General features: G+C 43.8%; 1 protein-coding gene across 1 annotated transcript in view; it reads left to right on the top strand.

The window, feature by feature from the left end:
• LOC142592599 (ATP-binding cassette sub-family C member 2-like) overlaps window positions 1-14,046 on the top strand; it is a 244,672-nt gene that overhangs the window by 56,209 nt on the left and 174,417 nt on the right. The window contains exons 6-7 of the mRNA XM_075704136.1: window positions 3,512-3,573; window positions 10,167-10,283. Of these exons, the coding sequence (XP_075560251.1) occupies window positions 3,512-3,573; window positions 10,167-10,283 (179 nt within the window). The remainder of the gene's footprint in view (window positions 1-3,511; window positions 3,574-10,166; window positions 10,284-14,046) is intronic.

Here is a 14,046-nt window from a genome sequence, read left to right as displayed (position 1 = left end):
CACGAAATAGACCCCACATCTTCACAGTGGTCTGTCTGTTCTGAAACCAGATCCGAGCGCCGTCACCCAACGAAAAATAGACATGGCGCAGCTTGTCGTCACCGCTCCAGTTGTTGAACGTTGCAGCCCTCCGGTCTGTCTCCAGCCAGGCTTCATTTGTCTTCAGCCGATGATCCATTGATGGTCGGTGGCTCCCGAAGTAGTTGCAAGAGGATGTGGCATGCTGGGGCTGCCATTTTGGTGCCGTTGACTTCGCCTTGATCCCTGTTGTCTTCTCGGAAAGAGGTCGGTATTCCTTGCTGTCCACGACTAGCTGGCTGGTCCTTCGCTATTTGGTTTCGGGCTTGAATCGTGGCTTTACGGGGGCGTTCGGTACATGAGCGCACTAACACCTCCGCCAGATGTCTTGTAGTAGTGACAGGGAAGAACACAGGAGCAAAACTATGAATGAGGAAATATAAGTATTTATTGGGCGAACCTGTGCCCACAAAAGCAAGTGATACTTGCAGCACAGCGATAGCGGCGAACGCGGTCTGTGATCGTCCAAATTTGATCAGCGGGTGAAGTGCGTCGGCTATCATATATATAAAGCATTTGATCGTGTAGCTCATTGTCGCCTTATTTCAATATTAACTGCACTCCGAATTGACTCCTTCACTCTAACATGGCTTCGTAATTTTCTTTCGAATCGTCAACAGTTCACCGTAGTTAATAATATTGCTTCGTCTCCTACTTACGTTACTTCTGGTGTGCCTCAGGGCAGCGTTTTGGGCCCTTTACTCTTCCTAATTTACATAAATGATTTGCCACTTAATGTTTCTTCTCGCTTACGTATTTTCGCTGACGACTGCATTATTTACGGATCAATTAACAGTACTGACGACCACCTGGCCCTTCAAAATGACCTTAGCCTAATTCATAATTGGTGTAACACCTGGTTAATGGCTTTAAATGTATCAAAATGTCAGGTAATTTCTTTTAGTCGTAAGCGTGACAACTCACATTTTTTATACAACATCAATAATAAAGAATAGTTACATACAGTATCGTATAAATATTTGGGTGTTCACCTAACCGAAAACCTCTCCTGGACAGACCATATTGCAGCCGTTTGCGCAAAAGCTACAAGGACATTAGGTTACCTACGTCGTAATCTGGGTAATTCACCTTCCAACATCCGCAAATTGGCCTATCAGACATTTGTTCGTCCACAGCTCGAGTATGCATCATCCATTTGGTCGCCACATCCTACATACTTAATCGACATGCTTGAATCAGTCCAGAACCGAGCTGCCCGTTTCATTTCACGTAATTATAGCCATCACTCCAGCGTAACGCAAATGAAACTCGATCATTCCATACAGCCTTGAGTTCTTCGCCGTAATATCGCTCTGTTATCCTTGTTTCACAAATATGTTTATAATGCCACACAATCCACACTACATATCCAGACCGCCTCGAACACGTCTCGTCGATTAAATAACCACTTAAGTTTTGCGCGCATGTACGGTACGACACACGCTTTTAACTTTTCCGCACTCCCTACGGCCATTCGCTTGTGGAACAATCTGCCTGATCACATTGCTTCCGAGTCAGATAAAAAAAATTTCGTCATCTCCTACACGAGCATTTTTCATAATAGCACTTACAAATCACTTTATCTTGTTTCTTACCCTTGGCAATCTGCTTCGAACTTCTTGTGATATTTTTTGCTATCTCGCTCTTGTGAATTGCTATTTTATGCTGCGTCGCGTGTTCACTTGTATGCTCTGTATATATTATTGTCTTTTTCCCTAAATATCACTTCAAGAATTGTACTCCCTGATATGTTCATTTTTTGTGTATTTTACGTTCTAGTATTACTGCCTTACGTTAAGTTTTACTCATGTTATTTCCTTAAGTGTACCTTCGTGGCCTTTCATTACTTCAGTTGTTCCTGTTTCATGTTTTAATCTTGGTAGTAATGTTGATGAGCACTGTATTGAGGTGTATCTTTTGTATAGCACTTTAGAAGGCTGCTTACTCTTTTTTTTCCCTTGATTTTGTAACCCCCCTTACACAATGCCCCCATGGGGTCTGTAAGGTATTTTAAATAAATAAATATATCACTTGTCGAAGGTTCTACTGTAGTCGATGGCGCCCGCGTAGTTTCCAGAAAGTACTACACAATTCGTGTCGCGCATGCAATTTGATAATACAAGGTTTGGCGAGGATATGCACAACATATACACAACATATAGAATGAACAATAATATTCGTGTAAGTTCCAAATCATGCAGGCGCGTCTTGCGCTGACCGATACCATTTAACATTTCTTAACCGGTAAATAGCGGTCACCAGAGAAAGATAATCAGGCACACATGTCAATATGCTATACATTTTCTTGTATCAATATGCCAGTATTTTCTTCTAGTGCACTATGCTAACTGCTTCATTCCACGAACAATAGTTACATGGAATAGCCTGCCATCACACAATGCTACTCAGACCGATTTCGCAACATTTCAGGAACCTTTACGCAAGAATTGTGCAATTATCAATCATGTACAATTTTAACGTTTATTGATATGTTGTTCAAAGTGCATATTACTTGTGATAATTTGTTTTAACGATATGCGTGTACACTGTATAGGAGCATTAATATGGCCTTTTTATTTTTATTCAGTTTCCTTGTATGACCTTCTTTTACTTCTTTTCCTTGTGTATTGTATCTATTTAGTGCACCTAATTTATGTTTTCTGAGTCAGTTTTGTATTTGCCCTCTAATTTTCACTTGCCCACTCTATATTAAATTTTGTTTTATTTGTATATTTTGCTAGATGTCGTAATTTTTAGAGCGGGGTTCTGTTACGCGCAAAGCTCGTATTATTTCATGTATCTGTTCCCCCTATGTAATACCACTCCCGGGGTTCTTAGGGGTGTTATGAAATTAAATAAAATGATGTACGTAATCCATCAGGGCCTGCTGTGGCATCAAACTTTTCTTTTAGTTTTCTATCGTATGCTGATTTCAGAGAATTCTGGGATTTACGTATGCAGTAGAGACACGATATACATGGACGTGTAATAGATAAACCAATTTTTCTGCATTGTGGAAAATGTAGTTATACGTGATTAGTTCTTACGTTTATTGTTGTGATTGCCGTAAATAGCAGTATTTCTTTTAAATTGGCTATGCGAAGATACAAACTCAATGAACGATGCCTTCAAACTTGGTTCTTAAACATATGAGAAGTGAAATGTACAGAAAAATAAAACTTGCACTTGGGAGAGATGGTGCTTCCTTTAGACAATTACTTTAGCGCAATGCAAACATGGCTTAATAAGTACAACTACACATGGGAAAAGTTGTAGCTGGCGACAGTTTACTGCTACGATAGAGATCTCAAATGTATGTCTTCAACATTGCTGTAACCGCTCATTCGTGATCTGTGTTGTATTGCAAAAAAATGTGCCAAACTTCGTGCTGATAAAGTGAGCCTAGCGCTGATGTTGTGACCTGCTTTTGCAGAAATCAGCAGACCAGGATACTTTGTCAGTACTTGGACGCCAAGTCTCCATAGCCTTGATCAGGCGAGTGCGACAATACATGCAATTTTTTACAATTTATTGCCTATAAACTGCTGTAATAAGCTTGTGTACTATCGTTATGAGGTTGTCTGAGGCCAGTTAACTGCTCGGATTTAGTTTCAAATTACAAAACAAAAATCCAGGTCACGAAAAACCGGGGTGTGATGCTGTGCTTTGTCTCCAGAAACTTGGAGGACGCTTGTGATTCGCCTTTAGGACTGCAACGTGATAATATTCAAAGATCCCTGACTGCTTCTCACGCTTCCCGGCAACTACAGCTTAGGTAGCCGTAATGTTTACCTGAAAACGCTGGCGGCGATCGCTATGCACGAAGGTGAGCTTTTGTGGTAAAAACGTGGCCTTGCGCGGGCCGATCCCGGAGGTGGTGCACAGTCGTGCCAAAAAATTATATCATTTTCAGAGAGAGACAGAAGAAAGGGGACGAGCAGGGAGTTGAACCAGAGGAGAATATCCAGTTTGCTACCCTACACAAGGGAGAGGGGGTAAAGTACAGGAAAGTAGTGACAGAGAAAAAAGGGAGCCCAGATACATAATCACAGTCGGTCACTGTTACCGCATACAATTAACGCACACCACAGTAGCACTTCTAGCACTGTTAACATCAGTTCAGGCTGCAGCTGCTTGCTCAATTTTGTTGTCCTTAGAAACTGCAACAGAGCCCTCATCGCCGTCCGCTGCGATAACTTGTAATGTTGGCATTCTAAGATGGTTTCTTCTGTTAAAGGTTTTTGGTCCAAGTGCGCTATCGCGATAGGGAGCAATCGCCTCTATAAATTGTAGCGAGGGCAGTCACAGAGAAGGCGTCAAAGAGTCTCCTGGCTATCACAGTCATCACACGATGCGTCGTCGACCCATCCGATTCGGAAAGCAGAGGACTTCGTAAGGGCCAGTCCTAGCGATATTCGACAAAGCAGGGCAGCTTCGCCTCGGCTGAGGCCAGCTGGGATGCAAAGGCGGAGAGAAGAGTCTAGGTTGTGGAGCCGAGCTTTAGTAGTCCAGCTAAAATGGAAAGGCGAGGAGAAGGGTTTAGGGGTGGAGCCGGTCACCTTGAAAACTTCGAGGTCTTCAACATAGAGAATGTGGTACCCGGGTGAGCACTGGAAGTTTTCTAGCGGCATCTGTCCTTGATAACGGTATCTACTCCACTTTGTCGCCTAGCTTCAAGAGCCGACCAAGCAGCGTTATCGGCGTGCTCGTTATCTATGACCCTGCAGTGACTTGGAAGCCACCGAAATGTCACGTCACCCACCGTGGTGGCTTAATGGCTACGGTGTTGGGCTACTAAGCACGAGATCGCGAGGTCGGATCTAGGCCACGGTGACCGCATTAGGATGGGGACGAAATGCGAAAACACCCATGTACTTAGATTTAGGTGTACGTTAAAGAACCCCTGGGGGTCCAAATTATTCCGGAGTCCCCCACTACGGCCTGCCTCAAAACTAAATCGCGGTTTTGGCACGCAAAGCCCCATATTTTAATTTTTTAAATGTCATGTGGTGTGCTATCTCAGTCACGATATGGATTAGCTCTCTAATTTTGAATACCAGTTGTTCGCGTGGTCCGCGCCGCAGGGCTGATAGGAAAGAGTGCAGTGCTGCGGAAAGAGTGCAGTCACTGAATATGGACCACCCTCGACTTTCTTGGTTGACGAGACGAAGGGCAGCGCGAAGAGCGGCAAGTTCCGCAGCCTTAGACGCGGTTGGGTGACACACCAGGAAACTGATGTTGATAGCTCTCGCTGAGAAAACCGCAGTTCCAGAGGAACACTGAAACGTTTCTGACCAATCTGTATAAATATGCGCGTAGTCGTCGAACGTTTCGTGCAAAAGGAGCAGAGTAAGTAGTTTAAAACCTGGTGATGACAGCTCAGATTTTTTTCTGATTCTTGGTATGGGGAGGTCACAGCAGGTCAAGCTACACTATGGAGGAATCCATTGCTCAGTCGCGGGAGTGAAACCTGACGGAAGGCGGGTCTAATTATCCGGAATCGAAAGACACACATAGAGACACACAGAGAGAGCGCTGTCTCTGTGTGTCTCTTTCTGCTTTCTTGTACAGTCGCGCTTGCACATTCTATCATGGATTCGAACCAACTAGCTCGTCAACGTGTATTAACTGAATTAACAAGCACGGTATCACGCGCGCACAGGTAAACATGAACACATCTCGCTCGCTGAGCGCGGAAACTCGCCGTCAAAGTGCTGGAGGGAGGAATCACGGCAGAAGCATTGCAAGTGAATTGACTTTCGTGCATCTCTCGCTTAGGCGCGAACGAAACGTCGAAAGCGCTGCGCATACGAAGCTACCAGCACCACGCACACTCTGCAAACATCGCAGATCACTATGAAGATGAGGCCTGCGAGCACGCGCGCTTTGGTCACGCCGGCAACGCTTCCTTACAGCGTCAACCAAAGGCGTCTAGGCTGTCCGCTATTCGCGTGACTAACGCCGTAGTAGACGCCGTGGATGTCTTCGTTCTGCATGGAGTGGCGGGCGACGAGGACATCGAGGCACCTTAGCAGCCGCCGAAGAACGCCTCCCCCACACTCCCTCTCCTGGCCCCCGTGAATCACGCGCGACAGGAGAGGGCACGCTTCCGGCCCTCGTTCTTCGCTCGCGCACGCGATATTGAACCGCGTTCGCCGGCTCACCCTCGCACGCTTTCACTCGCACATACAGCACACGGCGCATGGCGATACAATTATCGCCCTTGGACTTTATACAGAACCTCACGGCGACGGCAGAAATGCGCCTGGAGTGTCCATATAATTACTATCGCAATAAGATGATACCTGTGGCCTTTCTGACGGTAGTGTTCCAAGAAGATGGGAACGGGCTCGGGCAAAGTGCCTAATGTGCATTCTCAGCACTTCCACTGCAATCTGTGTTTGTATGGTTTGGTCTCTGGCAATTGCAATACTCGCCACTGTTCATGCGCATTTACGCAAACCAAGAGAAACTCTGAGAGCCCGAGCTTGAATAGCCTCTCGAGCACGAAGATTTGTCCTGCAATTGTTGGTCAGTACGGGCAAACTGTATCTCAAAAGGCACAGAAAAATAGCCCTACACAATTCTAACATTGCATGCACTGACATACCCCAAATCTTTCTGCCCAAGAACTTGAAAAGCTGGGAGATTGCTGTCAGGTGCTGTTTCAAGTAGGTAACGTGCGGGCTTCATGGGAAATCTCTATGATTATGCCAAGAAATCTGTCTCCTCATAAGAAATGATATAACCATATATAGAGATGACGGGGTCTCATGGCTTGCGAGTGAGTGTTACTAGTGCACATTTGTCTGACGAAATTCCAGGACCTTGGTTGCGGAGGTATACAGCTGTGCGCGTAGCAACTTTTTGAAGTCTTGCACATATCTGAGGACGTGTCACACCTGAAGTCCGTGGACATATGTCGTCTGCGTACATTAGTATCTTGATGGCTGCTGGCAGATGCGCGAGACCGTAGAGTGTGACGTTGAAAAGTGTTGCTTCCGTGTTCTTACTAATGTTTGTTGACGATATCACTCAAGCTGTAATTCTAGTATGCTGAAGCTTTATTTGTCATTTCCAATAGCCACATTCAACAGGCACATACAACGCACCATACACTTCACGGCCATCTTTTGGCGCTGAGACAGCATTGCCTGCGCTCTTGTTAAAGCCTGCGGTCTGTGTGTTCCGCGGCGCCGGTTTTGTATCGCCTCTAGAGACGGCGCCACGCTGCGTGGCACCTCTTTCAGGTGATTTTCTTCTTCTAGCTAGGCAGTGCGCTCTGTGCGCCTGGCGTCTTTCGTTGGCTGTCGTGCCACCTTCAGCCGGTTTCTACTTGCTGGGCAGCATCCACATGGACCACTGCACAGTATGGTGTGGTGCGATGTGGTGTGCCTTTGCGAACATGCACTACACCCATTTTAAGATTGTGGCTAGTATCATCTCCAAAATCTGCTTTGCTGGTTACCATTTCGTGCTTACATCTACTCTCGATTACGGGAGAGCCAGCAATATTTTTTTGTACTCTAGCGTGGATGATTACCGCCACCTCGGGGAGCCGGAGGTAACTAGCCACGCACGTGATTGCAGCGCGGCCAAATAGTGGGCACATTGTGTTTTTGTTGTCTAAAAGCCCTGAATCTTTAAAAGTAGCGTCAAGACTTCCCCCCTCATCCGTTCCACTCTCCCGCTCGGCGTGGCGTAGCCGACGGAGGCTAACGCACTACCGGAAGGAATCTGCGGAAAACTTAGCTCGAGCCCTGCGGAGCAGTTTTTGAAGTGAGATTTTGCTTCGCCTGTGAGTACCCTTAATAATTTTATGTTAGAATGGTGCAATGAAATTGAGAAAATGACCATTATTTAAGACGTAAAGCGTTCGCACGCTGAAAGTTCGTGTTCCTGAAGCATGACTCATACTCGCGGTGTGCTCAAACACGAGCGTAACTACCAGAGTGTCAACAATTTCTGACCTCGCGAAAATATGTGAACGTGGTTTCGTAGGTTCATTTACGTACCTGCGGAGTACTTTGGTTCGACTAGCTCGTGAACGATTCCAACGGTCTTGGGTGAGCAATGCCTAGCAACTGGGCCGCTTCTGCTTAGCACCTTTTCCAGATGTGTGTTGCTGATGCACGGACTCTGGTGGCCATGAGCTATGTTTTCAGACGTAGACGGTATTGATAATGTGAACAACGTACCGGTAATTTTCGCAGCCCATGAATCCGTTTGTTCATTTTGTTTAATATAGTGCAAGAGATTAGAAAGTGATAGCAAGCACGAACTTGATGGCAAAACTGGACAGAGGTTCCGAAAATAATTATCCCCCCCCCCCTCACATAAGAACCAATAACGCTTTTGTTGAAGTGCTAATTTTATATCTGCATATTGCGCGCGTCTGTATTTTTTGGGTTGTAAGTTCTCGCAGGAAAGCCGTGTCTGTAGAATTCGGACACTATGGCTTAGAACCATACATTAGAGGCAGAAAGAACAATAGCGTTGCACGAGAAAACAGTCCTCAAGAGGGTTTAATAAATGTGCCCAAGGACAGCAACTCCCTCCGCACTCCATAATCGAAAACAGCGAAATTATATGTCACAAGAGATGCAAGGCAACGTACAGTGCATAGACGCATGAGATACCCATTTACTTAATTGGACAGAAAAAATGTTAATGTTAAGCAGTAAAAATATTAATAATTATCAGGGCCATGTGGTCCTTTGCGCCATTTCTCTACTATGATAATCCCTAACACAAAACGCAAGAGTAGCCTCTGTAATGTGGAAAGTTGGGCTAGTTGGTGATTAATCATCATACCTTGCTGGTGAAGCAACGCACTGACACGGAAACAGTGAAGAGAAGCGAGTGTTGTCTTTTCTTGTGTGTCTTCACTGTTTCCGTGTCAGTGCGCTGCTTGACCAGCAAGGCATGATGAGTAGCCTCTGCTCAAACCTCCGATTCCGAGGACGCGTCCGGCAGCAACCGGAATAGAGGTGAAATGCAAAAGTCCCATGTAATGTACGATGAACGAGCACGTTAAACAGCACCAGATGACCTGAATTAAGTAAAGTACTGCGACCTTCCGGACGTTAAAAGTGTTAAACACCCCAAACCAAACCAAATACATGCGAGCGTACATTGAAGGAAAAGGGCTTCACTCCTAACCCTTAGTGAGCCTTGCGAAAGCGTCGCGAATGTGCTAACTTCTGGTGGAGCTGGAAAAATGGCCTGAAGAAAGTCGCTTTTAGTCATACGCCAGCTGCAGATGCGAGCACTTTCGTAGCAAAACAAAACTCTTGCGAAACAAAGCGAGCACATTGAAAAAAAAAATCAACTTATATGCGCTGAAAACCGCGCACAGCATGCACGCATGCCCAATCACTTTTTTAAAGAGGCAGTCGTAAACTAGGTTCAAAAGAAGCGGTAATGAAGAACTGTGGCACTTGACAAAGGCGCGCGCTTTTTGCAACCTCCTTGAAGTCAGCCCGCCCGATCGTACACATCCACACTTCTTTGTGCATTGCGCTCGACGGATGGTTAACAAAAACGCCTTTGCATTCGCACTGTCGTTTGCGGCAACCGAAAACGCAGCAGCACGGCATCAGAATGAAGTTCTTGTCCCCAACACATTTGATCTGCTCCGCTAACGCGCTCGATCTGTCCGTTCGCACGAACAGCACTTTGTCTTTCTCACGGCCACGGGAGAGTTCAGTTGTCTACCGAGAAGGGAGACATATACGATGCCGACAGTCCTTCATTTGCTACGTCATTCATTATGTTCATTGCTACAAGTACCTACTACTACTGCTATAATTACTACTACTCCTGCTACTACTACTGCTACTACTACTGCTACTACTACTGCTACTACTACTACTACTACTACTACTACTACTACTACTACTACTACTACTACTACTACTACTATGCTTTGAGGGCCGTTGCAGTTTGGCGTACGTAATTAGGCATGCAAAGGGCAAGATCAAGCGAGACTTCTCTTTTCCATCCTATTTCCGGGACATTGAATCTGTATTAAAACGATGCGTACCTAATGAAAATGTTTTGAATTCTTTGTGGTATTCAAACGGCAGGATTTTCAAGAGTATGTCACGGGAAGGAAGAGCAGCAACGGAGGAGTTTCCGAAGCTTCGAAGAGGGCTGGCTTGCGAACGATTTGTGAAGGCACTTGGATCCCGACTCAGCGCGAGGTAAGGTTTTGCTGTGTGTCCGAAAAGCAATATAGCAAGCTGTGAGTTATTTATTTATTTATTGTGCCCTCAAGGCTCGAAGGCATTACAGAGGGGGAGTGAGAAAATGGAAAGCATAACAATGAAATACGAAAAATAAACAATGAAGCATATTAGTAATTCGTAATTATACAATACTATATAATTTTTTGCCTAACGTTTGCAAGTACGACAGATAATGTAAACAAAATAGTACCTTGATAATTCTTGTTGGTACAATGTTAGCCAGTGTCGTCTTACGCACGGCAACTAAACGATATAACGTGTTAATAATTCCTAATTATACAATGCTACCTAATGTCTTACGAAAGAGTTTGTTGTCGATAATAGATACAAGTTCACAGAGGAGGTGGTTCCACTGCAATGATGAACTGGGAAAAAAGTTGACTGTTTGAAGTCCGACCTTATGTTGATGACCGATGCGGCTCGACAGGTAATGAGGCTGAAAAATGAAGTTACTGTGAAGGGAAGAATTGTAATAAAATCTGTGAAACAGTGTCAAACGTGCTGTTGTTCTGCCGGATGCAAGTGATGGAAGGCATAGATTGTCATTCATTGATGTTGCACTAGCGGTACGGTTATAATTTGAAAATATGAATCGCACTGAATTATTTTGGACAAGCTTGAGTGAAAAAATAAGGTTTTCATGGTACAGGTCCCACACAGCTGCAGCATATTCTAATTTAGGGCGCACTAAATGATTGGTAAAGTAATAACTTTAAGGATGGTGGTGCTTTGGGAAACTGGTGCCATAAGTAACCAAGCATGCTGTTAGCTTTAGTTATATGTACTCCGCGTGAAGGTTCCAGGGTAGTTTTGCTGTTATATGAACTCCTAAGTATTTGTACGGTTTAACGGGTTATAGATGAATTTTATTTAGATAGTAAGTAGGAAGAGTACTGGTGTTCTTCTGCGCGCGCATAACTTTACATTTATTAATATTAAGTTCCATAAGCCAAGCGCTACACCAATCAATCACATAGTCCAAGTCAGACTGAAAAGCATTAGTGTCGTCGTTTGTAATTATTTCACGATATATCACGCAATCGTCAGCAAACAAGTGAATGTGAGACGTCAGTGAAGAAGGTGGGTCATTATTATAAATCAGGAAAAGTACGGACCCTAGTACTGATCCCTGAGGCACACCTTAAGGAACCTCAGTCAATGATGAATGATAATTATTCGCAGCAATAAATTGATAAAGGTTAGTAAGAAAACAGTCAATCCATTTCCGTAGGTTGCTGTCGAGATTTAAAAGACTCAGCTTGAATAGCAGCAGTTTGTGGCAAACCTTGTCGAACGCTTTGCTAAGATCTAAATATACACAATCCGAAGCACGATCTAAAATAAAGCGTAATCCATGGGTGAAAGATATTAGTTGTGTTTCACATGATAATGTTGTGAGAAAACCACGCTGAGCTGAAGTGAAAAATGAGTTAGAGTAGAGAAAGGTAGCGAGAATTGTAAATATCACATGTTCAAGAAGTTTGCAACAGGTGCTGGTAAGCGAAATAGGGTGGTGATTCTGGGGTTAGCTTTTGTTACCAGACTTATGCAACGGAACCACCTTCCCTATTTTCCATTGAGCAGGCAGAGTACAAGTGTTTATTGATTGTTGGAAAATATTAGCAAGTAATACAGAACTGAATGTATTAATGCTTTTTAAAAATTTACTATTGATACTATCATAACCGGATGCCGAGTTTAAAGGCAAATCATCAATCAGCTTAGCAATACCAGAGAAATCAAAAGCTCTGGTTTCCATAATGAGATAGTTGTAGTGTTCTGTCTGTGGTGCATGAATGTTCAATCAAGTGGAAAAATTATTTGCAAATGATTCATTGAGAATGTTTGCTCAAGCGTCACTTGGAATGACATCACCTGACCCGTCGTTCAAGGTATAGAGCCATCAGAAGACGGGTTTATGATGCGCGAAAAGTTTCGGACATCTGTTGTAAGCATTTCAGGTAACGTATGGGATAAATAATGGTCTTTAGCATTTTTTAGTGCAGTTAAGTACACATCATTGGCAGCATTATAAGTTTCCGAAGTTGTTTTACTTGCAGATGATTTAGCTAAGCGACAGAGACGTTTTTTTCTGTTAGAAAGATGCTTTATATAAGAGTTGTACCAAGTGGATTGTGGATTAGAAGTGATGACGTGATTAGGAATGACCTTTTCAGTTAATAGGCAAACCTGGTCTACAAATATATCTGGATATACAAATATATGACTGGACCGAACGGTTATCAAAATCAACCAAAAAAAGTTTGAATAAATGACGATAGTTCGACGTGATAGTTCATCGTATATGGCTTCAAAGTTGTCTTTCTTGTAATCACGTATACCTTTCTAACTTCTGTCCTTTCGCGATAGCAGACTTAAACCAAATGTTAGTAAAATATGGTCACTAGTACCAGGTAAGTATGTTATCGAGAAAGCAAGTTCTGGTCGATTAGTTAGGATTAAATCAAGCATGTTCGCGGTGTTGATTGATGATCGGGTAGGCCGAGTCACAAGTTGGGAAAATGAAAACAGGGAACACAGTTCACAGAAATCTTTAGCCCGAATGGAAAAAGGCTTTATGGTGGGTGGATATGTATTCCATATTAAATTACGAAAATTAAGATAGCCGAGTCAGAATAACGGTGTTGTGGGAAAACGCGAAAAAATTAGATTAATAGCATCATAGCTTCAGTGAAAGTGGCAGATTACGAGGGTGAGCGGTAGCAAACGCTGAGGATTATCTTTGTGTGGCTGAGAGTTAGGCAAGCTAACGTGGTTTCAAGTTCAGTGTTAATATCTATATGAAATGATGGAATATCTTTAGAAATTGCGAGAAGAACGCCTCCTCATCGACGTGCACATCGGTCGCAGCGGTAGATTGTGAAATTGCTGACACCACAGAAGGTATCGTAATCGCGTACATGCGCAGGAAGCCATGTTTCTATCAAGACAATGATTTTTCCATCGCACGTGTTGATTGCCGAAGATAAAGAATGAAATTTATTCACAAGACTTCTAGTATTTGTAAACAGAATGGGCAAGTAAGGCACATCTGTTTGTGATGTTAGGCCACTACCCCTTACGCGTCCCTATTGTGACTCACGTAGTGGAACCATATGATTGTGTAATGTGCCAGATGCATTCTGCGCTATTTCAAAGACGCTATCGGTAGACGCGGCATAAATCGAGAATTTATTGTTCAGAAACAATTTATTGTAGCGGAGTTTAAACTTGGGGGAACCGGGGTGAATGGTACCGAACTCGATTAACTTTTTGCGACAACGTAGGTGGGAATCGAGAAGTCTTCGCTAATTGTAAGGTTATTTCGTTTGAATTGATCGCGCAGCGCGAACACTTTCTCCCTTGTTTTCGAATGTAAATACTTGGCAACTATGGGGTGGCACTTCTTAAGATCGAAAAGGGCGGAGGTGATGTGCGCGATGGAGTGCGTCATCAAGAAATGCATCGCAGAATGATGTACTTGTTGATATTAACTTGGTCTCGGTTTCTTGCCATGATTCTTTCGTGTCAGGGATATTGCGAAAAATTAGGTTATCACGGCGCGATCTCTCTTCAAAGTCAATGAGGCGTAAGTCAAGTGCTTCCAAATGACAGGTCGTACTGTTTACCTTGACACGTACGTCTGAAATATTTTTGGTTATGTGATCGACGTTTTTAAATTTTGATTTGAGTAAACCTAAGCGATTGTGGAGACAAG

Source organism: Dermacentor variabilis, chromosome 9 (genome assembly GCF_050947875.1).
Source record: "Dermacentor variabilis isolate Ectoservices chromosome 9, ASM5094787v1, whole genome shotgun sequence".
NCBI classification, from domain to species: Eukaryota; Metazoa; Arthropoda; class Arachnida; order Ixodida; family Ixodidae; genus Dermacentor; species Dermacentor variabilis.
This window is presented reverse-complemented; position numbering and strand designations above follow the sequence as displayed.